Below are 26,484 nucleotides of genomic sequence, written 5' to 3'. Positions count from 1 at the left end.
AAGTCAAAGCCAGCTTTATTGTCAATTTCCCATGTACCAGCCATACAAAGAAATCAAAAAACATTTCTTACTATCCCATGGTGAAGAGGTACAGTGCACAGGTACAACAAATAAAGACTGACATTATCCTAACATTAAAGTATACAATAACTAAAGTGCACAGCAGATGAAGACATTTACTAGCATTACAAAAAGCAATAAAATAAAGAGTTTGAAGTGTATATGTAGACATAGCAAAATGTTTTTCTGTCTGAGGTAGAGTTGCGAAAGACAGTAATGGAGGCAGGAAGTTTTTGTGTGATATATTAATGCCACAGAATACCTGATCCAGTTTGGGATCAACAATTAATCTGACTTGATGTGTCATATTTGCAGACACCACATAAAATGGAAACTCTAAAGGCCCCAGATGACTAGTCGGTATAATCCAGAACTTTCATGCTAAGATGCTAACTACTGCTAAAGGTTTGCTTACACCCACTTAAAGCGTAACATTAATAGAAATTATTCTTCGTTTTGTAGGTCTGTTTTTGTAGTAAATGCACTGGAAGGTGGTTGGTAAATCCAGCAGAAATTGATATATTTATTAATTCAGTCATTGCAGCTACAGTAGCCTATGCAATACTATTTTAACAATGATACTATAGTATATAAACCATTTTTTGTCGCCTCAAAGGAAGTGATAATGATCATTGTAGTATTTATAACTCTGTTTATACGATCTATTTCCGGGTAGGTTCCTTCCCATTACAAGCAAAACTATTAATGGCAAGAATGTCACTGGTCCAGTCCGCATCGACTGGTCCAGCCATTGAGAAAAAAAAACTGTGAAGTCTGCTCTTAATTGAGTCTGTAACGCTGCCTTTAAAGATGGATGAACCCTCTGTCATGTCAGCCGTAGGATTCCTGAAGAGCAATTTAGAAGTTCAATGTGGGTGGCACGGAGCGTCACCATGTTGGCTGCGCCGACTCTTCCTAACTCCATAAAATGAGCACAGAGGTGGAGTCTGAGTGGATTTGGAGCGGGATAGCTAGTAGACCGCACCCAGTCAAAACTACCATGCCCATAACTGTCTTGGTATCATCCAAATTAGGCGTATTTACTACCCATACAGCTGTCAGGAATTGAGACATTAGCTACAGTGACCAAAACTTAACGGTATAATTACAGACGGGAGCAACAAAACATTAATTTACTATATGTAGTCCCAGTGCCTGATGTTTTCCTCAAATATTGACTCGTATTATAACAAAATGCCTTAAAGATTTTATGTGACCACCACTGTCAAACTTAGCGCCGTGCAACTAGCAAGAAAATGGCGACCGTTGTTGCCACGCCAGTCTTTGTGACTGGGTCTGATCTTGCGCTACCGCTGGGCCGTGCTGACCTGATGCAGCTCTGTGGTAGGGCCAAAGGAACAGAGATGTGTGGACTGCAGCCGAGATGTTTAATCTATCTTTGGATGGCAGGTAGGAGCAGGCTAATTCACCTTCAGGATAGTGTGTGTATCCAAACTGTCAGAAAAGATCCATTACCGCTGTCAGCATGTGTGCAGCAACACTTTTAGAGACAGTACAAGTATCCAGCATACATACTTGCAGCATTGCGCGCCCACACACATGTAGTTCATACACACACACACACACACACTCGCACACACTCATCAAACATGTTGTAAACATTCCCCATTCACAGACATTACGAGTAAACTCATACCAGACTTGAAGCATTGAACGGAGCTGAGGTCCAGTTGAGAGAACAGATCCAGAACAGGTCTGGAAGCGTGTTGCTTGGAAATAAATATCATTAAACTTAGCTGCCAGGTTGCATTTGGCTCTGCTGAGCGTGCCACCATCAATAGGAACTTGGCCGTCGTCCATGCGCGTGCTGGTTTTCTCTCTTAACATGCAATAACCACCACTCACGAAGAAACACAAGCAGTGAGTGCACACTCGTCCGCGGCACACTTAGACCACCTGGGAGATCTGTTTATGGAACCCAGCGGGGACCACATGAGAACCAGACGTCACTTTTATTTCCCTTTATCCAAATAACCTCATTTATTTAAATCCAAAATATAGTTTGGCCACTGGGGAACACGGATTACAAAGTCATGCTGTGATCAGTGACAGAACCTGCTGTTGTAAACAAGCAAGAAAACACGCTGCAGTGGGTTTACTGCTCTGTGGCTCTGATCTGCGATGGTAAATATTTTTTATATCTAGCTCGTTTTGTGGTATTTGGAGGAATTAAATTAGTGAAGACAGCCTTGGTTACAAAAAAACAAATACATAATGGCAACCAAACACAAAAAAAGAAATAAATAAAACGAAAAAGATTAAGATCAACTCGGATCATTATTACATTCAATCCTTTTGACAGGATGGCATTTGCCCTCTGATTGACTCCTAACTGAGTAGGTGTAAATAAGGTGTGTGCAGGTAGACTTGTGTTGGTTTCGTGCAAAGCCAACATTTTACAGGCAGGCACTTACCTAAAGGGAGTTCCTCCTCCCATTTGCACGCAGGGCCCTTTGTTGTCTGTGCTGGAGCCTTTTTTTTTTTTTTTTCCTCCTGTCTTCTTTTCTCTCATATGAAAATAACCCAAACAGGTCCTGTAGACGTAGTAACTGTGATATTATCTAAGCATACTTCATTTGAAGGGGATCCCAACGCGCAGATTTTTTTTTTTTTCTTTTTCTTTTTTTTGTTTCCTGCCTTCACAAATGAGACTTGGAGGCCCTGAAGGCAGCCAAAACAAGTTAAACACGGTTGGGGCAGGCTAAGTCCTGCTGACAGCTTTTTAATTCTATTTACAGTTCACTGTAAATAGTCATTTCACCCGGTTACACATGCAATGTGTCAGGAAATTTTCTTTACTGTACACTCAATAAGCAGCAGTTAAGGTCAAGGATTTGACACAGTGTTTAACAGATTTATTCTTTTTTTTTTTTTTTAATGAGCTTTCAAAATGACTAAAACGTTTTTTGCTTGAGGTGATCTTGCTGGTCTTGAGTGTGTTAAACTTGAAAAACGCAGACTTCAAATACAATGTGATTAAGATGTTGATAGTATCATGACTCTTATCAAGATCCCACATGCTGATTTATGAAAGCTGCCTTAAATGTTTAGGCACAGGGCACCAGAGCATGGCCTCACGCAACTATTGTCTTGCCGATAAAGGTTGTAGATTTCTGGACAGTCGTCAAACTGGTACTTGTCTGTAAAAAGGAAAAGAAAACAGTGTAACCAGTGCTGAAGATACAATGATGCAAACTGTGCGTATTTAAAACCAGACATTCCTTTCTGTCCAGAGATAAGGGAACCAAAGTTAAGCTTGGCACAGGTAATGATAGCTTGAGTAGATGTATTTAGCTAAGCTACCTTTGTTTCGTATGGATTATCGTATTATTTTTTCTTCTGATATGCAATCTTTTTTATTGCGGTTTGCTTAAAAACCATATGGCTTCTTGATCATCCCAAAATGCAAAATTAGCACAAGGTGCAAAAAGAAATTTGAACTTTGTGTAAACACACATTGCAAAATTGTCTAAACTAATTGGAGGCACATGTAAAAATCACATGAAAGCAAATACAATGAAGTAATGAGGTTCCAGATTAAGGAAATAAAACTCAAGGGAACTTTTACTTCAGCTTAGTCATAAGGAATGTCATAATGTTTACATGTCTGTTTTACATCTGTTCCTCTGGGTAGCTGCGCCATCAGCTCGAATATAACCCGCTTTGTATGAGAAGGAAATAAGGGCCAATTGTTCAGCTGTTTCAGTTTGGTTCAACTTCATGCTGTAGTTCCACGGAACTGCTGAATTGGCAGCATCAGAACAGAAACACGCAACCAGGGAAGGAAAGAAGAACAGCTGACGTTCTCGGTAACACGGAAATAATATCATGGAAATTTATTTTGCTGAACCTATAGTAGTGACTCAGTGTAAAGACGGGCGCACTAACCTCAAGACTGTAATTTTAAAAATGTCATTTTCCCACACCCTGACTTCGGTTTTCAGATGGTTTCAGCTTCCCTTTTGAACTCCTGAGTTTAATGTGATTGAATTTGACAGGATTTACTAGTTGCTGTGGCAACATGAGTACATGCACAAGCAGAAAATCTAGGAACATGCCTCTGCCTGTTCTGAGCGTTATTCATTTTTTTAATTTTCTATTTTACTCGTGCCATGTTCTGAGTCTTTTGTCACGAGAGCAGAAAAAATAGCTCGAGGCTGTTGGCTACACTGATTCAGAACTAAGGATATTTATACTTGATTATTTCCCTCGTAGAAACAACTCTGTATATGTTAGGAAAATTTAAGATTTAGCAGGACGGCTTGTAACTCCACAGTGGCATATTTTTTTGACATCTGCACAGTGTAGGTCTGTGATTTCTTATTCTGGTTAAAAAAAATAAATGAGGCCCATAGAGAGATACGTTTATAGCAAGGTGTTTTAAAGGAAACAAGCGTTAAAAGTCAAACACCTCAGATAAATGCATTAGCGTCTTGAAAAAAATCATATCATCAGCCCGAAGACGGTCAGTAATATATATTATGAAAGTGCAAAACTCACAAAACAAAAACTGGAATCTGTAATGATTAAACCTGAACCGTAATCATATCAATGTGCATACTTCACTTTATGTTTCTCTCTGGAGCAGTGTGTCTATAAACTGTGAGATCAGGACAGATGATAAATGCTCAACAGCTGTCGGATTAATCTGTGCACAACATTTACGTTGCGCAAGGTAAAAAACTGCAGAATAAAGTATGGACAAAAAAAAAACAAAAAACATTTAACCGTGACAGTTTGAAGTAAAATACAAATTACTGGTGACTCAGGAAACAGTATCATCCCTTGCTGTAGTTGTAAACGTTGGGGAGCCATCTCTGCCTACGGACTTGCACGGCTAACCTGTGTGACACTCGGCTAAGTATTATAGAAGTGAAAAGTTGAGCCACCCACTTCTGAGTTACACAAATGCCTTCCATACACACTCAGGCTGCAGTGTTTACCTGGCATCCCTCTTTCTCTGCCACAGTGTGATGAAGTTAACAGTTTTATAGCCCTGCTGCTCGTCAGTAACAGCTTATGAGACCCTGTCTGCTTGCACGCTAGGCCTCAGCGCAGACCTCGCTACCCAGAGCCCCAGAGAGAATAAATAGAGAGAGCATCGACTCCTTCCCTCAATGCTTTCACTATCATCCCTCACGCTGTTATGACGTTATACCTCCATTCAGTGTGGAAATCATTTCCCCAATTTTTTTTTTTTTTTTTTTTTTTTTTTTGGAACTACATCCCTGTCTCAGCCCCACACTCGGCGCAGTGTCTTTGGCAGAGTTTACCTCATTCCCTCCTCCTTCTTTGTTTCAAAATGGGGGAAAAGTTCAATTGGATATGCACGCAGAAGTCTTTATAAGAAGCATGCTTGTCTCTTTTTTTGTTTTTTGATTTTAACAACAATGAATTCTTCCTATGTCTTGTGTCTTAGCTTGCCAGCCAGACATTGTTCCAGGAAGCAGACATCAAAATAGGAAAATAAAATGCTTGGTTGGTTGTTTTGCATGTGACTTCTGCTCCAGATGTTATTTATGATTTTCACTCAAGTTGATGTAAAAGCTAAATATCTGGATGACAGTGCTGACGGTGCTTCACTAGATCATGTGTAAAGATGTAATGGAAACAACAGGCGTCTAACAGGATATTTGCACATGACAGGAGACGTATAAAATAACACATGAGAGCCAATCTCTAACTTGAAGATTTAAATGCAAACAACATAAAAAAATATCTCAGTTCAGCAAATGATGCAAAAATAAACAAATGAATAAAAATAAGCAGGACTCCCTGGAATATTTTTTTATTTATACAGTGAAGTAGTAAAAGCTCTGAGCAATATAAACTACACTACCTCTTTCTCTCTCCACCTGTACCTCCCTTGCTATTTTTTTTTCTTCAATACATTTTCCCCTCCCATTTGTTTGCCTGCTCATTCACTTCGCCTCTTAAGTGACAAGACCAAAATAGAAACTCCGCAGACCAGCAACAGGCAAAGGCCTGTTTCTTCCATTCCTCCTTTAATGGCTGCTTTTCCTGTCAGGAGGCGTGAGACGACTCGAGCTGAGTTTCCTGTCACCTTTAAATTTGCGTCTCACCTATACATAATAGAGGGGATGCATGCATTCGAGGGGTGGGTCAAGATACACGCGAAGAAACTTGTAGAGACAAATATCAAGGAAAAAGCCGTCTGATGATGACTAAGGACGCGCACATGATTGTGCAAGGCCATAATGCTCACGTTAAACACTGAGACACTGGCAATGTGGTTCGAAAACATAGCTGTCAGAATACTATAATTAGTGAGTGACTCACTAGGTGGGACATACTGCACAGGGATAATAAACACTTCTATAAATGGCATGAAGAAAATGCAGAGTAATCAAAGCAAAACTCCTGTTTGCATTCTGAGCCGCTGAATCTGAAGCTTCCCATATCTTTACACTTAGAGGTTAGATCATCTGCGAGACATCTGAACATCTTAAACGATCTCCAGCTTTGCACGCAAAAGCCTTTTGTTTTCGGAGCGAGAGAGGGCGCGAGAAGCCTCGAGGGGAAGTTATGCAAACTTAATCTTTGTCAGTTTGAAGTCTTCACCGGGTTATTTTTAGGAATTTGCCGCATCAGTTTACATTGCTGGGATGCTCGACGACGTTTGAATATTTCTCTCGTGTAGTTTAAAAATGCGCCGTAATCTTAGGTCTGGCTCGCTTCGCGCCCCATTTGAGCTCCATTTGTCTCGCACAGAGAGGCTCTTTATGGACTTCTTAGTCTGAAATTCTGTCACTACCCAGATTAGTCAGTCGGCAGATTAGTCACACAATAAAGTTTGGGTGACTAAACATTTGCCAATCGGGCATTGCATTATGACTACCTTGCTAATATTGTGTAGGTTTCCCTTGTGTCCCCGAAACAGTTGTGAGTCATCAGAAAATGGAGGGTGGTGTGAGGGTGTCCTGTGGTGTTGTTAGTGGGGGCCTGTGGGACAAGGGAAGGGACTTCCGCGGTCATGCTTGTTCCAGTGTAGTAGATAGTTGATCAGTTTGGGATCTAGTAAATTTCCACTTGTGCTGCTGCCATTAAGGAGTGTCACTGCTATGTGGCGTGGGTGCCTGGTCTGGTCTAAGTGGGTGGTACACGTCTGAGTAACATCCACACGAAAGCCAGGTCCAAACGTTTCCCAGCGGAACATGGTATCATCACAAGACGGCCAATATTTACTTCTCCTCTCTGTGGTTTTAAGGTTGTGGCTGATCGATGTGTCTCAACCTTTGTCTCTGCTCTTTTTCCCAATCACGGCGCGTTGTGATTTCATGAACAAGCTGTCACCGGCATCGCGTTATCGGCGAGGTTAGCATAAATCCGTGAAGCCGAGCCGTCGGATGCGTTTCGGCGTAAGAGCAGGACCTTTTCAGCTCGACCTATGTTAAATCTACTGTCACTGCACACAACATTTGAAGTTTCCCTTCCTGTGCTGTTTTAGCCTTTGTTCTTTACACCTGCAACCAACTAAGAATATTTATTCTTCTTCCTCGTGCCCGCCAACAAATGACCTGTAAACTATTTTCCTCCGCAAACAACCTAACAGAACGAACTTATTGGAAAATCACAGGGTAGTGGGTATGTTTCTCTCATGAGTTGCAGCTCTGCCCACTTGAGCTCTGGCTTCCCAAATCATAGGAAAACCAACCGAGGGCAGCCATGCTGCATTCAAGAGACACTCGTTTCATTACACTCGTTGAACTCTGCGTCAGTGTAACCCTTTAATCAGCCATCAGGGTGTTGATCAGAGAAGGCTGATGCGCGCTCGGCGGTGTTCCTCATTCCTACGTATCAACAGACGATGGAGCCAAGGCCGTCCGTGCTACGGCGACAGCGCTCGGCTCCAGAATCAATTTCACACCGTGACAAGAGAGATGTTAATTGGCATGTGTGTGAACTGCTCAAGCCTTGCGTTTTCGTAGCTTGGAGGTATGTGTGCTTAAAAACATAGCTAATGAAAACACACGCTGATCTAGTGTCGGAGGAAAGGTGGCACATTTTTCAGTTATCTAATGTAGTCATAAATCTTATGACACTGGTTTCTTAACAGAGGCAGGGGGGGGGGGGGGGGGGGGGGGGGGGGAGGCGAACAGCCGCAACACCGAGCCTCTAGTTACAAGGCGGATGATGGACAGATATTATTTTAAACTATTCATAAGGTTGTTTACTTTTGTTAACATGCCTGCAGGGATAATAATAATCAGAAATACACTTGTACACAATACAAAAAGACAGGGGTTTACAAAAACGTATCAAAGAATTCATTTTTACTTTATTTATGTGAATTGTACAACTTTAGTGTTTCTTTATTGCGCACACATTCTGTATTAATTTTTAACCTGAGCTGAAAGTGTGAATAAACGTCATTGCCGTGACTATGCTGGCGGATCACAATATGTGCATAAACACGCACAGAAACGCGGCGGCTTTTCGCAGGCTGCTACATGCAGCGCGCGGTGTGAACACATGCTACCTGAGCCCCAGTCATTGTGTGGTCAGCTTACGCAGAAATCCGCTCTTGACACCGTTTCAAAATAGCGACTCCGCCGCAGATTTCTGTGTCACGCACTCGACACAAACAGATTACCCTACCTGAAAAATCAAAACAGTGGCACCGGCACGAACACGTGTAACCTACGCACATAACGCTGCAGTTTGGATAAACAAAAGTTGAACCATTTGACAGAGCGATAACACATCCGCGCATGTGATGTCAACCCTCGGTTTCCAGGCGGTGTGTAATATTTTTCCTCTATTTGTTGACTCTGTTGCAACACAACCACCGAATTGGTTGTTACAGATAAGAATGTCAATTAAAAAAGCATGGCTTCATTAGTTGAATGTGATTCCTAAATGAACCCGGGAAAGGGTGGGAGGAGATCCCGGCGGTTGGGCGAGGGTGCATGAGGCATCGACTTTTAACTGTTAACCTTTTAGTCATGACTGTACCACAATTTCCTTGGAATTGCACCACAATAGACTTCTCGTCTTCTAAAAGGCCTGCAAAAGCCCCACAACGTTCGATTCGGAGACAACGTAAATCATAACAAGTAATTTGCTTTGGGGAATTCACTGTCTTGGCACACAGTAGCAGGAAGGACAGGACCCACTATTTGTATAAGAGTCGCAATAACACTGGTTTCTATTTGTGTTGTAAAGTTGGCATGGACATCTAAAGTTCACACCTAAGCAGGGAGCTTTGATGTGAGGGATCCTGAGGGCACTAGGATGTCTGACTCCAGGCACGGGGCAGACGTTTAGATATTACACCCCGACCTAGGAAAGCGGTGTGGCGCATTGTTTTCATCATAATGTGGCTGTTAAAAAAAATAATAATCTGTGTATTCAAAGGGATACTTTTGGCTCCGTTAAAGGTGCTTCCTGTAACTAACAAATGAAACTACCTACAGGCACCGCACCTTAGAAATACAAAGGCAATTTACGCCCCCTGGTTGTGTCAGGTGAAACGGTCCCAAGGTGGTTGATGGATATTCCAGGTGTGTCAGAATGTAGCTGTATTGAATGGGTATGCTGGATGAACGACGTCTCTTACTAACTGCTTAATACTACATTATATGGTTATGAAAACTTTCATTATGACCGCCGCTTTATTAAAGACTGTCATGCACGCAATGTGAAGATGTTTTGTGATGCTTGAAATCTTTTGAAATCCTTGCCCCGCCCTCTTGGGTTGGTCCTGAGGTGAGTCGCTATAAACTGTTGCTCACCCAGACTATAGGTAAGACGGGCTTCGGTGCTCTGGCAGGTATGATTGAAAAGACGCACTTCTCCGGATTCAGTTCAGTGTACCTCTCCGCGTCTTGACGCACGAACGGACCCGGACTTTGAAGGACTGATTCTGCTCAACACTCAGACTCAGCATGAAGCTGGAAGTGATTTGTGGAAGTCACTATGCAATGAAACATTTCGAGGCGCCCACTGATGCAGAGGGGACTGTGCCATCACTCCTCGCTGCTGAGGAGGAGCTGGGGTCGGATGGGGACTGCGTGGCGCACAGCCCTTCACCTGTTACTCCGTGTGGCGGCGGCGGCGGCGGCGGCACCAGCACCAAGTCCAAGCCATACACACGGAGACCCAAACCCCCCTTTTCATACATCGCTCTCATCGCCATGGCCATCCGGGACTCTCCGACTGGACGACTGACTTTGGCGGAAATAAACGACTACCTAATGAAGAAGTTTCCGTTCTTCAGGGGCAGCTACACCGGCTGGAGGAATTCTGTTCGACACAACTTGTCTCTGAATGACTGTTTCCTCAAAGTGCTCCGGGACCCCTCCAGACCTTGGGGAAAGGACAATTACTGGATGCTCAATCCCCACAGCGAATACACGTTCGCTGATGGGGTGTTCCGGCGCAGAAGAAAACGCATTAACAAAAAGTTCAACATGGAGCAAGAGGTTCCCCAGCACGCAGAGGAGCCGCAGCGCGTCCACCAGTCCGCTCCGGCCAGCCAGACTGATTCCTGTCCCAAGTTTACCAGCTCCTTTGCTATCGACAGCATCCTCAGCAAGCCGTTCAAGGGAGACTTAAACAAAGAACAATTACCCGTGCGCCCTGCCGTAACCTGGCCGTGGTACTCTGAACTAACGATGCATCATTTAAATACACCTGCATCATTTCCATACGCAAAGGCACCTTACCATATGGACTCCTGTGGAGCGCATGTGGCTAATGTCTACGGCCGTCGGATGCTTTAGACAGCCTGCCAGCATCTGTCTGTTATGGTATTTTGTGATTTTTTTTTTTTTTTTTTTAAAAAGTCATTATGCACTGATGATGGATACAGTGGAAGAAGCAAACACCAGAGGCCCATAAAACCCGTTTACTTCTGTTTTGGGACTAAATTGGATTTGACATTATATTTTGGATGCATGTTGTTAAACTTTTTATTTTATTTTTATTTTTCTGTACCTCTGGTTATTTTCCTTTAAAACATCCACCGATATACATGTGTTTGTTGCGAATGTTACTGATCAGACCATTCACTTTATGTGTTAAACAGACGTGTTAAAATGCGCACTTCGTCCTTGTGTGTGTTTCAGAAGCTCTTTGCGGTGAAATAAAAAACGAACTCATGCGGATACTGTGTGCGTTTTCTGTCTCTGACTTGAATTACACAGCAGCGGTCATGGAGGTTGTTGTGGAGCGGTAGAAGACTGACACCTGTCTGAACACCTGTTGCAGACGCAACTCGAGTGGGCTAATGTTTTTTAGGGCGTGTGTTCACATGACTCCACCTCGCAAAATCTAGGGATTGGTTGAACGTTCACCAAGGGCCTCCTACGTGGGCCTCCTCTTCTTGTAAGTCTAACCCTGTGCTGAATTGCCACTGCAGCTTGTTCAGATGTGTAGAGATTTTTTGAGAAAACAGATTTCCCTGCTTTTTGAGATTTTAAAAGATGGTGTCCCATTAACGGATCATATATGCCCTGACTGCACACAATACCAAACCTATTAACTTTGGCTCTACTACCACTAATAATAATAATAATAATAATAATAATAGGTCAAATATTTTGTGTCTCCCATTTGTGCATGCCAAAGGAAATTGCCATATTAGTATTTACTTTTCAGTGTCCATGAAACTCGCTGCTGCCGGATAGGGGGCATCCAATATTTATGTTTTTCTGTCTGGCGCTGCAAATAGCTGTCGCCTCTGTCACCACACATGCGCAGGAAAGGGTTCACACAAACGGCGCATCCTGAACGGACTGAACTCGAATCCACAATAGGAAGAAATGTCCTCCGAGTTGGCCTATTCTTCTGAGACTAGAAAGTAAATTTCCTTTTAAAGCAGCTGTGCATCCTGGACGCAGCGGGGTTGCGAGCTTGATGTTGTTGACACGCTGGTCAGAGCGTGCTGGGGACCGAATCGTGACGATTCGCTCTAAGCTGACCCATATTTCAGTGATGCGTTTTCCCAAAACTTACATTTAAATGTGTGATTTTCTAATAAATAAATTCGTTTCTCCGGGGATGTGATCTATGCTCTGAGAGGTATGCCGACACTTGCGCGCCGTGTGTGGTATGTTGGCACACTCTGATGGAAAAAGCATGCTTCCTCTCATGTCAGAGCCTTAACCCTGAACAGAACCTAAACAAATCAAGACGCAGGACTTCTCCTGTCGTATTTTTTTTTTTTTTTTTTTTTTTTTTGTACAATCTAAAGCTACCAGCAGGCTTCGTCAGTCACTGTGGTGAGCGCACATTCTTGCACGATTTGTTCAAACTCAATCACTTTTTTTTTTTTCAATATGGTTTAGGCAACCGTCCCTAATATTGGGTTGTCAAGTGTGGACAAGGGTGCTTTGGAAAGTGATTCGTGGGAGGAGATTCGTCGTACTCCACTGCGCCGTGTCCGGCTTCTAGTTTGGATCCAGGCCAGATGGGGAGGGAGTAGTTCCTGCCGATTTCTTAGAGGGATTTGGGGGGATAGAGGGGCAGTGAGAGAGATTTAAGAACTGATAGGTGGTCGAGTTGTGTTTGGCCGGGTGGATATGCGCAAGTAAAGTCGAAGAGTTTTATCTCCCCTCTCTTTTGGGATTATTGCCAGCGATGGACAGAGAGAGGAAGGAGCAGCAGCGGTTTCTTGATTTCAGAGCATCGCAGAGAGACGCTGACCTCTTTAAATATCACGTTAGGCAATCTCTAATTGCGCATGAAAAGTGATTTGCCCACGTATAAAGATCTCGCAGTGTGCGAATCCGTAAAAAAAAAAAAAAAAAAAAAAAAAAGAGAAAGAATCGCAACCATGACGACCGAGATTTCCCAGCAACATTTGGATCCGTCTAATCCTCTGCGCTCCAGCCCAGCGGCTGGTGCTCTGGGTGTAGCTCTGCTGAGCGCGCAGCCAGTGATGGAGAGCGCGCACAATGCATCAGCCAAAGGCAAAAAGGGAAACTCGGGCTTGAGGCGACCTGAAAAGCCCCCCTACTCATATATCGCCCTGATTGTGATGGCAATTCAAAGCTCGCCGACCAAAAGGCTCACTCTCAGTGAAATATATCAGTTCCTGCAGGCTCGATTCCCTTTCTTCAGGGGATCATACCAGGGTTGGAAAAATTCCGTCAGACACAATCTGTCTCTGAACGAGTGTTTTATAAAGCTACCCAAAGGTTTGGGGAGACCCGGCAAGGGGCACTACTGGACCATCGACCCGGGCAGCGAGTTTATGTTCGAGGAGGGCTCCTTTCGTCGAAGACCCCGGGGATTCCGTAGGAAATGCCAGGCTCTGAAACCAATGTACAGGATGATGAATGGCATCGGGTTTGGTGCGTCCATGCTGCCGCAGAACTATGATTTCCAGCATCCCTCGGGGTCACTGGCGTGCCACAACAGCTACAACTTAGACTTGATGGGTAATACGGTTCCCGGTGGGTTCGAGGGGCTCGGTGGAGCGCATCACGCCCCGCACATGTCATCAAGCTCCGGATCATCGTATATGGCCGCATGTCAAGTTGCCTCAAACTCAGACTACTGTCCGGACAGCAGCAGTAGCCCCCTTCAGTCCCCCCCAGCAATGGTGAGCAGCCTGGACTGCCAGTCTCCATATGCAAATGCGGCCTCACACTGGAGTGCACCTGGGGTATCTTCGTACATCAAGCAGCAGTCTCTGGCACCAAACAGCCCCAACTCCTCTGCCATGCACACGGGGATGTCATCTTACTCTCTGGATCAAGGATACCTGCACCACAATGCACGAGATTCTTCAGACATTTCAGGTACACACTCTCTTTTGTATGTATGTATGTATATATGCACTGTGTAATTATTTGTGCTGATTGCTATTTGCACTGTTACTAACTAGATTCGGTCTAGGCCTTGGCCTTGGTTTAAAAAAAAAAAAAAGATAAAAAAAGCAGATGTCACAACTCTATGCAAAATTCGCATACAGGCTACACGTGGCTGAAACTTTTTATTATTATTATTATTATTTAGAGATTTAAAGAAAGTCGGTAGTAGCATCAGAGGTGGACATGCACATTCGTTTATGAATAACATGCCGAGCGATTGTTTAATTAAATGCAAAAAACAGACCTATCTGAACACCAAGGCCAACGATTAATATTATGTTATCGGAGTACAATAGAACAAGAACAAAAAAATAGAATTATTTCTTGTTTATCACGCATTTTTTTTTAAAAAAAGGTGTCTTGTGCACATTTTTTTGTGCCATGTAAGTCTCTTCATAGAAGCCTTTTAGAGGCCTCTAGATTATATCTATAAAAAAATGCAATTCACAGTCGTAACAAAATACGCGAATGAGACACGAGAATGAATTTAACAGTTGTCATAAATATTAATAATAAAAAAAATAGTATTTCATTCATCTCAATTTTTTTTTTTTGTTGGGGCCAATTAAAATAGCTCAGTTGATGGTTAGGCTATACAGCGTATATATATATATATATATGTAGAGAGAGAGAGAAATATTTTTCTCCGCTTCATTTTCTCTTAATTTTCCACTTTTAAAAAATAGACCATAACTGAGGAATGTAAATCACAATTAACAAAAATGTTTACGTAAATTTAGTAAAGTAATAACTCCATGTATTCTCTTCCGTCAACATATTTTGTTTTCCTTTCCTCATTAACAGAAAAATGACAGAATAATCAGAATGCATTTATTAACTGCGTGTCTCTAAACTGGGGTATATATATTAATGTAAAACACAATTATTAATGTTCTGCAAGGATTTATGGACGCAGGTGTTTTATTACAGAGTGATGATCATCACCTGTTTTCGCCCAGATCTGGCAACCCAAAAGTTCTTTCCATATGTGTATATATATTAAATCTTGTATAGCCTTAGTCAGGCATTTCAGATGTTTAATAAAGGAAGTCCACATTATAAACTCTTTAGCTAGCTAGCAAGTGACATCTACCGATTTACGTCTAAAATACATTGAAGAACGAAGTTTTGGTGGCCTGAATGAAATAAAATTTCTTAAGCTGGACTAAAATGAAGGCTTGACCTCTCGTGTCCTGTTTGTTTACAGTGGGATTGTCTCGATACTCCAGCCACTCGTCTCCTGTGTGTGACAGGAAGGAATTCGTGTTAAACCTAAACGGAATCTCTTCCCTCCATCCCAGCACCGGAGGATCTTACTATCACCAGCTCCACCACCACCATCACCAAAGCGTCTATCAAGACGTAAAGCCCTGCGTCATGTGACAAAAAGACGCGGACGAGTTCCCAGAATGAAACTGCCAGATGCTTTTTATCTGAACATGTCTTCAGCCGGATCCATTCTGACGTTTCTCGCGAGAGAAAACTCGAAGCAGAAAATAATCTCTTTAAAGGAGTGGTTTTGATGTGGTGGACTTGTTGTGGCACTTCACACTCTCATTGACTGGCATCTTACTGTTTTAAAAAAAATACGTATACACGTACCTGAATTATTCATGCACTTCGTTTTGTCTTCCTAGAGTTTCCTGCAGCAACTGTCAACCATTAAAGAGATTTATTTTTAAAGGTTTATTTGGAAATGTTTAATGTCCTAAAGAATAAATGTTGCTTATAGGGTCTGAGGTTCCCGTCTTCTCCTTCATTTTTTTCTTTTCTTTTCTCTTGCTGAAAGAACTTTTAATCATCTTTCTCACGGTCGCGAGATGACTAAAAGCGTGGCGCACTGTGCATAGTTTCTAAACAGTGAAGTCTGTGGGCAATGTGTCTGACTTCCATCATTTCCTTTTCATTTCTCACCCTTAAAACACGATGGATGTGAAGGGCAATTGATTCGATTTAATTTGCGCTGGTTCAAAAGGGAAAAAAAAGAAGTTGTGGCTTCATTTACACATACGACATTCATGCCTCAAATGTCACCATTTTCTCAGTAGGAAAAAAATAAAGTAACCATGTCCTGTTTTTGTTCGAACGCCTGGGGATACTTTAAGTATAATTTGTGTCTTCTTTATGTTTTATTGAATTATTTTTTAAACCTCTTGGTGCAGAGATAACTTTGCACATAACGCTGAGGCGATACCCTGACATTACAACCTCTCCTTTCTTCTTCTTAGTTTGCACTGCCATCTAGTGGTGACTGAGGGTTGAAGCGCTCAAACTAAAATTCGTTCTCGTTATAGTTGTAAGATTTAAAATATGCCGCTGAGATTTAAATATCGTGCAGCCGGTTGGTAACTGAGTCACATTCGAATAAACCAAGATGATATTTGTGTTTGTGGATTTCTGACATTAACAGACATGAGGGAAATTCAACTGTTCCTCTAATAGTGACTCTTTAGTGTTAAATGTAGAACCAACGCACTCTAACCATATATATCTGGACTTAATGTTAATCGACTTGTGTGAATGTGTAGCAAGTGTGGCTTTTGTTGGAGAGAATATGTTGTGTTGCATGAAACCACTTCTGAGAAGTATCACAGACTTAGATTTGTGATATTAACATTCACACAAATGAAGACCACGTGACATTTGCTAATGTTATATTTACTGCAAAATTACCTTTCCTCAAAGAGCAGAAGCTGCACCGCGAGCTTATTGGTGTCTCTGCTTTCCACGGTGCTGAAGAGTGTCATGTCATGTTCAGGTTTTATATCATTATTGGTCTGAGATTTATATAAATTTACATATGCAGTCATGTTCTGAATCTGGATAAATCCATATGGATAAAATGGGACCATTTACGTGTTGTATACAGATGGTGTTCCACAAATCCAACCTCAAATAAGCCACCAGCGATTGTTGTTTTATTAATTCTCTTCGCAGTTAACATGATGTGCTGCATAGTCATTTCATGTCTGTCAAGGCAAATGAGTCATTTAAGAAGGGAGAAAGTTTCAGCCCCTCAGTTATCTTCACTTATTGAAATGTGTTCTAGTCAATTCCTGACCACAAAGCAGCCTATTAACTTTGACACAAGGGCTGCGATTTAATGTCTTAAATGAACATTAAAGATATGTAAAATATGATCGAACAGAAAACTAACACGATGTTAATGCACTGAAACTGCCAACAAATAAAAATGAATAGAGTCAGCAACATAATTGTGTTTCAAAGCTTGCGCTGTTGTTACTGTGATTGCTTTCAGGGACACAGATGCTGGTGCTGCTTGACGTGACCAAGAAAAAAAGAAGAAGAAAGAAGACCATAAAGAAGCTGGCAGCAGTAAGTTGTTCAAATGTGTGTTTATCCAAGAGATTCCACAGAAAAGAACGATGCGGGAAACCTCAAGAGGGACGAGTACAAGGTAGGAGCCACTGAACGCTGAACTTACTCAATATAATAGACCGTGAGGATGAATTCTCTGAATGAATTCTCACTGACCTAGCTTAAAAATCACATTTTTTGTGTAGAACATTATTTTGATAATTACATTAAAGAAAAAATAAAATAAATAGATGTCATTGTCCCGGTTTAGAAAAGAAGTAAGAAAATAGGCAAGAATTGTTGCTATGATCGTTAATTCCCTTTAGCACCATTATTCTATGGTATTAAGGACATGTTTATTCTAGTTAAATACTTCCAAAGTGTATATTCTACTTATTTCAGAAATAGTTTCTTGTGCGGTTGTGCTTCAGTTGTTTAAGGAGAGTTTATTTTAATATAATTATTTTGGTTATATTTATGGTAAGGATAAACACATTTTGATGGAGGGCAAGGTTTAGATAATTTCACTGGGTTTACTTAACTGATAATGCTTGTACACACATTTGCTTGTGAGCCAATATCATCTTTTTGCACTGAAAAAACGATTGCTACTGGAAGCAAATGAAAGATTTATTGAGGCTTAATGAAACTGCATTTTTGTGTTAAGTGAGAGAAATGTTGAGAAAGACAATGTGCTAATATCTGTAACGGATGAGGTGCAAAGAACCGCCAGAGAAAACGATTTTATAGCACAGTTAATTATCAGTGTGCTGTGTGAACAGCACATGATGCATGATGTCATTCAGAGCAGAACTTTTATGGCAGCCTCTGCCCTCTTCTGTCTGTCCGTGGTTGTAGTACTGAAGTAGATCAAAAGGTGGCAGCATTCTATAATAAATGCTCTGCAACTTTTTTTTATTTTAAATGTCCCAAATGCAACTCAAGGGAACTCCTGTGAATCTTAACAATGACCATACTCAATTATGGTTTAGACCAATATAGGGAACATCATCCAATCATTCAATCATTCATTCAATCAATCAATCAATCAGTCATTCAATCAAACTTTATTTATGGAGCACTTACATAAAAACATACGTATAAAAAATGTATGCTTTACATTAAAAACAAACACCCCCTAACCCCCCCCCACCCCCCCCCCCCCCCCCCCCCCCCCCCCCATACCCTGGACCCTCATTCAAGCACACACACACACACACTGACACACATGCATACTCAGACTCTTGAAAATGCTGAAACTGTACTGAAGACATACAATACACACAGACACACCTACTCACAATCACAATATCATAACCTACACACAGCCCTTTGCGCACATCTTTACATCCTTTGCACACACTATGCTGCTAATCAGTCAAGTTTACTGTCACCCCAACTCATGCTCTGTTGGTCTGTTTATCAGACTACTCAATGTTGTTGTGTAGTGTCTTCTCCCGTGTTGTCTCCCAACTGTTTTGCACTGTCTACACCGTTTGTACTGTTTCTATTGTTAGTGCTGTTCAGTAGTGTCTGCAGAAGCTTGGACACATGCACTGTGTGGTCGGTTACTTGTGTTGTACTTAATCCTGTGTCTTCATGCAGCTCCATGGTCTTGGAGGAATGCGCCCTCATCTCAATATGTAGCTACTACACCTGCTATAAATGGTTGAAATGACAACGATAAACCTTGGTTGAAGTTGATCGCGGTAGTTACAGGGAGGGTGTTGTATATTTTTTAAAATTATTATTATTATGTTTACGAATAATTCACGAGACGAATTCTGTGAAATCTGATGGAGAAAGTAAAGAAACGTGCAGACCTGCAGAACGGTTCCCTTTCTGAACGCAAGAGGGCGCCAAGCCCACGTGATGACGGGCCCCTCGCTCTCTTTCTTTTTCTTTCTACCTCCAGGAGGATCGTTTTTCATTTTAAATCACATCATTAGTAGTTTTTCTTATTGTGTGTTAAACATATCAACATTTGAATCAAGAAATCGGATTTAGTAAATAGTTTGTTCATTCTAATGCCACAATTAGCATTTGTTATAATGAACTATACCGCCGTCTAAAGAACAATACTCTTACATTTATCTGATCATGTGCCAAGATGCCATAAACGCGCGTGTATGTGCGTGTGGTGGTGGTGTGGGCGGTGGGTGTAGGGATGGCAAGGGCATAAATAATAACAATAAAACGATAAAAAGATGACGCAAAGTTCATTTAAATTTTAACCAAATAATATTAGAACATGTGCCTACATCACAGTGAAATATTACACGTATAAATAGCATAACTTTATTTATAAAATAATTGCTGTCTCGTTATTTGTGATGGTAAAAAATAAAAATGCCAATACCCATAAATATAAAATATTGCGCGCATGTTTGAATTAATCTGACACTAAGCCTGCGAGTTTCCATGTGCTTCAGTCGTGGGTAGGTTAAATAATAAAGAGTTAAGGGGGACTGGGTGGGCAGGCCGTGGTATTAAGTAAAAGGCCCGTCGTGAATTGTGTAAACAGCCCAGGGCGGTGGAAAAAGTTCATGCCCGGGTCCATGTAAGGAGAAACCGACGGAGCACCAGGCCACTGCACGGACATTTAATTAAGACGACCTGCAGAGGATTACAGCGGTATTGGGACTGTAACTTTGCCTCACAATGATCATTAACAATTTCATGCACAGTCGCCCCCGACAGCAGGGCCACGCAAAGGCCTCCGCGGTCGGCTCGTTGAACTTCTCTCTATTTTGCACCAAAAAAAAAATCTTCGCGTTGTTTTCTGGTTTAATATTTAGCCTCCATTCATTCGGTACTAAATAAATGAGAACCCCCTCTTTATGTTTCAAGATGAATTGAATATTGGTGCATGCGTTAAAAAATAAAAAAATATAAAAATAAATAAAGTTGTGTCTGTGAATAATTATTTCTCAATTCTAAACTGTTCTAAGTTGCCCTTAAATAAATAAATAAGTTACTGGGAAGATAAATTCTCTTTGGTTCGTCAACACCACAGCACAACAGATATTCAAACATTTCGCAGAAAAGCCACACATGCAAAGCGCCCCATTTGGCCCCATCGTCTTTAAATGCTTTTTTCCTTCTTGAATAAACTCTCACACCTCTGCTCACTCTTTGCCCAAACTGTCTTTAATTCCCGTTGTAATGAGATCGCGCTAAACCGCCCTCTGCCAACGATGCGAGGGCCTTTCCTGCTTTGATCTCTCGCCGATCTGCTTCTGGTGTTGAGTCTTTCAACTAATAAAATGCACTTTAAAGACCTTGAGCTGCACGTAAACGCCGCCATTTGCTTTAACTGGTGTCAGTACACTTTCTAGTAAAAATTAAAACACGATAATTAACTTCTTATTAAAGGTAATAGACCCTTAAAGTACAGAGTGGGCCATGTGCGTAAATTGGGATTTTATCTGGGGAGGATAACAGAATTATTTTAATGCTGTAATGAGAAAGTAATTTATAGTTGATGGATTTCTACATTTAAAATATAGCTGCTGATTTTCTTTTATCAAAACAACTTATATGCTTGATAGGGGATGTCTTTCACTGACAAAGCGTGCAGGAATACGCACTCCAGGATCTGATTGTGTACATGTGAGTTGCTCTGTCACGTCTGAAGTCTTGGCTGGAGTGGGCTGGGAGTTACCAACACCTCCTCTAGTTTTTCTAAAAAGCCCTGAGTGTGGCCGGGCAGCTCTTTCGCTCCCCTCGTACGGCCCGACTTCCCATTGGACGACCCGAGCACTTTTCTGGGAGGAGCTTCCCTGGCAGCAAAAAGGAGGAAAGAATTTAACTGCGCAAAAGTCCTGTGTGGTGACGGATGTCCAAAGTTCAGAACTTTTTCAATGTGCGTTTCATAGGGACACGAGGATGGGGACGGCTTAAACGCAGCTCTCTGCACCCGCGACCAAGACTTTTACGCTCCTTTTCTTTTGCAGAAGGCAACGAGGAACTGTGATTTGAGCGCCCCAGCCTTCAGAGGAGGGAGAAGTGGAGCTCTCCATCTGCGTATTTTGGAGCTTTATTTTCGCCGGATCAAAGTACAGACATGCAGGCTCGCTACTCCGTCTCCAGTCCCAACTCTTTGGGCGTCGTGCCGTACATCAGCAGCGACCCCAGCTACTACCGGGCCGCAGCCGGTGGGGGATACACGGGGATGCCAGCACCTATGAACATGTACTCTCATGCGGCTCATGACCAGTACCCTGCCAGCATGGCCCGGGCGTATGGACCGTACACCCCGCAGCCTCAACCCAAGGATATGGTCAAACCTCCCTATAGTTACATCGCGCTCATCACCATGGCTATCCAAAACTCTCCCGACAAGAAGGTGACCCTGAATGGGATTTACCAGTTTATCATGGAAAGGTTTCCATTTTACCGAGACAACAAGCAGGGCTGGCAGAACAGCATCAGGCACAATCTGTCTCTGAATGAGTGTTTTGTCAAGGTGCCCCGTGATGACAAGAAACCCGGTAAAGGCAGCTACTGGACCCTGGACCCGGACTCTTACAACATGTTTGAAAACGGGAGCTTCCTGAGGAGGAGACGGCGGTTCAAGAAGAAGGACGCGCTGAAAGAGAAAGAAGAGCGGCAGCAGAAGGACCCGGGGCCGAGGCAGCAGGGCCGGGAGCAGGAGCAGCCGGTGCAGGGCTCCCAGCCCGTGAGGGTCCAGGATATTAAGACTGAGAACGGGGCAGTCACGCCTCCGCAGGCCGACTCGCCCTCTCTGAGCACCGTTCCCAAAATCGAGAGTCCAGACAGCAGCAGCAGCATGTCCAGCGGGAGCCCTCACAGCATCCCCTCCAGTAGGTCCATCGGCATGGACAGCTCCGAGCACCACCAGCACCACGGCCAGGCCTCGACGCAGGGCTTCAGCGTAGACAACATCATGACCTCCCTCCGGGGGTCTCCACAAGGGGCCACTGAGCTCACCTCCAGCCTCAACGCCTCCACCAGGACAGGTATAACACCGTCTTTGTCCCTAAACTATTCTCCAAATCAGACGTCTGTCTATAGTTCGCCCTGTAACCAAAACTCCATCTCCACTACCTCCAATGCAACCTATCATTGTAACATGCAAGCCATGAGCCTATACGCTGGGGACAGGTCTAGCCACTTGGCACCGAGCACCACCGTGGACGAAACGTTGCCAGATTACTCAGTCACAACCACCTCATCTTCCCTGACCCACGGTAATCTAAACTCTGGGCAGGAGGGCCACCATCCCCACCAAGGGAGGCTGACCTCATGGTACCTCAACCAGGCCGGAGACCTGGGCCATCTGGGCGCAGCTTACCCAGCACAGCAGCAGAACTTCCATTCAGTCCGAGAGATGTTTGAATCCCAAAGAATTGGCTTGAATAACTCGCCGGTGAATGGGAATAACAGCTGTCAGATGTCATTCCCACCGAGCCAATCCATCTATCGCACTTCGGGAGCTTTCGTATATGACTGCAGCAAGTTCTGACCAAACTAAAAAAAACAAAACAAAACAAAACAAAACAGGCTCAGTATTTTCCTCACGGTGTTTGAACTCTTCCAGTAAAATTCAACGTTTTTCTTTTTCCTTTTTTTTTAATTTTTTTTTTTTGGCCCTTCTTACCTGCCCACACCAAATGGACTAATGTGAGACAGAAAACACAAACAGAAAAGACTTGATCTTGGTTTTTCTAAAGAACAGTGTTACTGCAAATAACACGTAAGTCTCTCTTCGCTTTTGTGGCTTTTATGCGATATATTAAAGAAATGTCACTTTTCGTGAACGTGTAAATTGCATATAGTAATTTATTTCTAAAACTGTAGCCGGATATTATGGACCAAACACTAAAAAAAAAGAAGTGTTTCGAAATTGAGTTGCCTTAATTGTCCAAAAAATTTGTTCCATTATAAAAGTAAGAAAAAGGAACTTGTATATCGCCGTACTATTTCAAAGATTCTTCATTTGTTGAAAAGTATTCTGAAGGATTTGTTTGTTTGTTTAATAAATTGTCATTTTATGTGAGTTAAAGTTACGCCTCGTTTCTTACAGACTTGAATCCAGGCTAGTGATATTTTACACTCAGTCTGGTCCAAGTTAAATGTGTAATTCCTCGTTATTAATCTGAAAATGTAGTGGTGTGATTCTTTCTTTTTTTTATTAAAAAAAAATCTAAAAGTTAAGAAAAAATAGGAATATTTATATTACTCTCAGAAAAAGCAGGGCTGCTCTGGAAGCATTCTTTCTTTTCATCTTCTCATTGAAAACCTTAATGAAAAAGGGCAATTTAGTATCGATCAGTGTGCGCATGTCCAAGAAGGAACGTGTTTATTTCTAGACTTTTAAATTTCAGGTTCACACATTATATACGGTGTGTATTTTCGCCGTCACATTAAAGACGTTCATGCCTTTTAACAGACGATCAGAAATCACGTTGACCCTGAGCCATAAACCTGCAACAGCGTGGACACAGCCCAACTTTGTTTTGGCCTGCGTTGTGTGTTTACTGGCGCATACCAGTGCTTACTTAATATCATACCACGCATGCCAAAGATAGTCCCGTTGTCACTTCAGTTTTGATGTTTCAATTCTCACCAGTTTGACGTGACTCGAATGGAGACGTATGGCCGTCACGTTCTTATTGTACGCAGCCTAACCCAGCCTGGTTATTTTTATGTGTGGCATTTAATTCCAGGGACAAATGCGGTTGATTAGAACTTTATATTGAGATTTTTATTGTAAAAGCAATTTTTATTTTTTATTTTTTACACTTAGGGTTAAAAAGGTTTGTATCAGTTTCATCAGAACAAAAAAGTAAACAAATGTATTGGTTGTCAGTTGTAGACAACAAGGAAACATTTTATTTTATTTTATTTTATGTTTTGCAATAAATGCATACTTTAAATATATATATATATATTACTTGAATGCGTGTGTAAAAGTAATAGGCTGCAGGAATATAATAATAAGAAGAATAACAATAACAATAATAATAATAATAATAATAATAATAATAAACTTTAACAAAACCGGAAAACAGGATATATTTAAATGGTCCTACATGAAAATAACAGCATTTGGAATTTATATAATAAGATGCATAATACTCATCAATAAACTTTATGATAACAATAACAACGGTTACGCTATGCATCTGTAATTTCCATATTTACACTGTAATACTTATTTCACTCTGTCTTTTTGTGTATTATTTAGATTTTTTTTTAATTCATTTTTTTTTATATATATATATAGTTTGATTTCAAACAGAAAGGGAGGGCAACATTCCCCACCGACTTTTCACAGACGCCATGCCAAAGCTAACCCATGATCAAGCAGCCTGTCATACCACGACAGGCTACAAACCCCTGTCTCTAAGATTTCAGGGTGGTGTAGACTTTCTTATTCATTAAATCTTCTCGGACACGTTTGGCTTTTCATTAACAAGACGAAAAGGAAGGCAAACAAAAAATCATGTTACGGCTGCAGGGAACTCGCATATTTCAAACTAAATATAAACCCTTAAAGCGCAGTCTGTTTTTTTTTTTTCCTTTTTTTTATGAATAAAATATAATAAATATGCTTTTGTCCGTGCAGGACGAAACGGTTGTGTGCGTCTTCCAGCCCTACGATTGCAACATAATCAGGCTCATAAAAGTCATTAGATACTTTCCCAAGTGTAGGCCTAATAAACAAACGTCGTGTTAGTCGAAAGATTGATGGCGCTCTCACAGAATGGACCAGGTCAGGAAGGAATAAAATTCAATCAGAGAGCTGGAATCGTTTTTCATGAGACGGAAAAGGCAGAGAGGGAGACGAGGGTCAATGAGGAGGATGTCGGCCGCCAGAGCACCATCAACAATGTAACAGGACATAGCAACACACAAAGAAAGAAAGACAAGGACGATGGGAATATGGAGCTCCACGCGATTTTAATTTGTTAAAGCTGCAAATGTGGTGAACACAATGTTTCTGGCGCGAACCACACATATGCAGAATCTAGAATAAAAAAAGACCAGAGCTAGTATGATTCTGAGCTGATACTGTAATTAGCATTGAGGCCTTTTTTTTTTTTTTTTTTTTCTTCAGTGTGGAGCCAGGAGACTTTAATTTGCCCCGAGGGCTCCCACAACAAAATGTGTACACAGTTTAACTTCATTTTCATTTCCCTTTTCGGAAGTAGAATGATTGATATTTAGGTTTTTTTTGTTGTTGTTGTTTTTCTTTGGCTTACAGCTACACTGTGTCCCCACCTACCCTCACAGGGGTGACGGTTATTGTAGTTATTTCTCACAACAAAACGCTCTGATCCTTTTCTTAAATCGGGACTCGAGTCTTCTTTAGGGCTCCTTGACGCGCAGACGCTTGGGTACCACTGTCTGACGCCTGTGTGGAAGTCTCACTCTGCTTCTTCCTGAAACGTTCCGCTACATTCCTGAAAATGCAAAACTTCCCTCGCTGCTTTGGGTCAAATAGCAAAGACAAAAGCCGTCTATGTTGGCCACGTCTTTAATATTTAACAAGTCAGATCTGCGTCTTTGATGTGAATTTTTACTTGATGACAAAACAAAGGTGTTTTGAAGTAACTTCTTTTTTTTTCCTCTGGTGGTTTTGTCGCCTAATATATTGTGAAGCACAATTTACGCTTACAGGAAAAAAGAAAAAAAAAAAAGAAATCCGAACTGTCTATATCTGATGAATTTGTGATGCCACACACTTGACTTGCAATAGGCGCGCTGTGTTGTGGGTTGGGCCGTGTGATGGGAGGTCAGGTCAAAGTTCAAGACATTCCCGTAAACACCTGATATCCAGTAACAAAAATATTATTTCATGATAGCACAGACAAATATATAGAGTAGGCTATTTAATTTATATTTGCCAACAGTGTGGTCGGATGTCAGAACTAACCCGTAATGTCTATTGTGACCGAAGTGTTAAAGCTAGTATTATGTCAATTAATTATGCACAAGCAACAAATGAGAGGCAAAATCTCACCTTTTGTTTTGGCCAGAAAGGTGTGACTATCCAGTGGGCAAATTCACGTTGACGCGAATTACAATGAATGTTTGTCATGGTGAAGGGTCACAGAAAGTTGTAATGTAGTTTTATTTAGTGGCCAGTAGGAACCAAACTATTTCTTTCATCTGTCAGCTATTGTTTTCGGTTGTACAGTCTCTACAATGTTGACTATTTTTTTGCACTGTTACGCTATCTACCTACAGTATTTACGATATATGTCCAAAAAGA

At 41.7% G+C, this 26,484-nt stretch overlaps 3 protein-coding genes across 3 annotated transcripts in view; all 3 read left to right on the top strand.

Annotated features, from left to right (window-relative positions):
* Positions 1–23,262, top strand: part of foxc1a (forkhead box C1a) — a 32,478-nt gene extending 9,216 nt beyond the window's left edge. Inside the window, exons 2-3 of the mRNA XM_047590142.1 lie at positions 17,182–17,258; positions 21,197–23,262. Coding sequence (XP_047446098.1) covers positions 21,307–22,728 — 1,422 coding nt within the window. The 5' untranslated portion in view covers positions 17,182–17,258; positions 21,197–21,306 and the 3' untranslated portion in view covers positions 22,729–23,262. The remainder of the gene's footprint in view (positions 1–17,181; positions 17,259–21,196) is intronic.
* On the top strand, positions 9,835–11,210 carry foxq1a (forkhead box Q1a). Its single transcript, XM_047590145.1, has one exon. It carries the CDS (start codon positions 9,990–9,992, stop codon positions 10,824–10,826), a length of 837 nt encoding a protein of 278 aa, XP_047446101.1. The 5' UTR covers positions 9,835–9,989; the 3' UTR covers positions 10,827–11,210.
* On the top strand, positions 12,430–15,661 carry LOC125011115 (forkhead box protein F2-like). The gene is made up of 2 exons (XM_047590143.1): positions 12,430–13,850; positions 15,130–15,661. The coding sequence occupies exons 1-2, from the start codon at positions 12,788–12,790 to the stop codon at positions 15,303–15,305; spliced, it is 1,239 nt and encodes a 412-aa protein (XP_047446099.1). The 5' UTR covers positions 12,430–12,787; the 3' UTR covers positions 15,306–15,661.
* Positions 23,263–26,484: the final 3,222 nt, after the last annotated feature.

Source organism: Mugil cephalus, chromosome 7 (assembly GCF_022458985.1).
Source record: "Mugil cephalus isolate CIBA_MC_2020 chromosome 7, CIBA_Mcephalus_1.1, whole genome shotgun sequence".
In the NCBI taxonomy this organism is placed as follows: Eukaryota; Metazoa; Chordata; class Actinopteri; order Mugiliformes; family Mugilidae; genus Mugil; species Mugil cephalus.
This window is presented reverse-complemented; position numbering and strand designations above follow the sequence as displayed.

Coding starts and splice junctions, on each gene's coding strand:
- LOC125011115 (XM_047590143.1), top strand. CDS start 12,788: ATGAAAAGTGATTTGCCCACGTATAAAGATCTCGCAGTGTGCGAATCC. Junction 13,851..15,129: donor AGATTCTTCAGACATTTCAG/GTACACACTCTC, acceptor GTTTGTTTACAG/TGGGATTGTCTCGATACTCC.
- foxq1a (XM_047590145.1), top strand. CDS start 9,990: ATGAAGCTGGAAGTGATTTGTGGAAGTCACTATGCAATGAAACATTTC.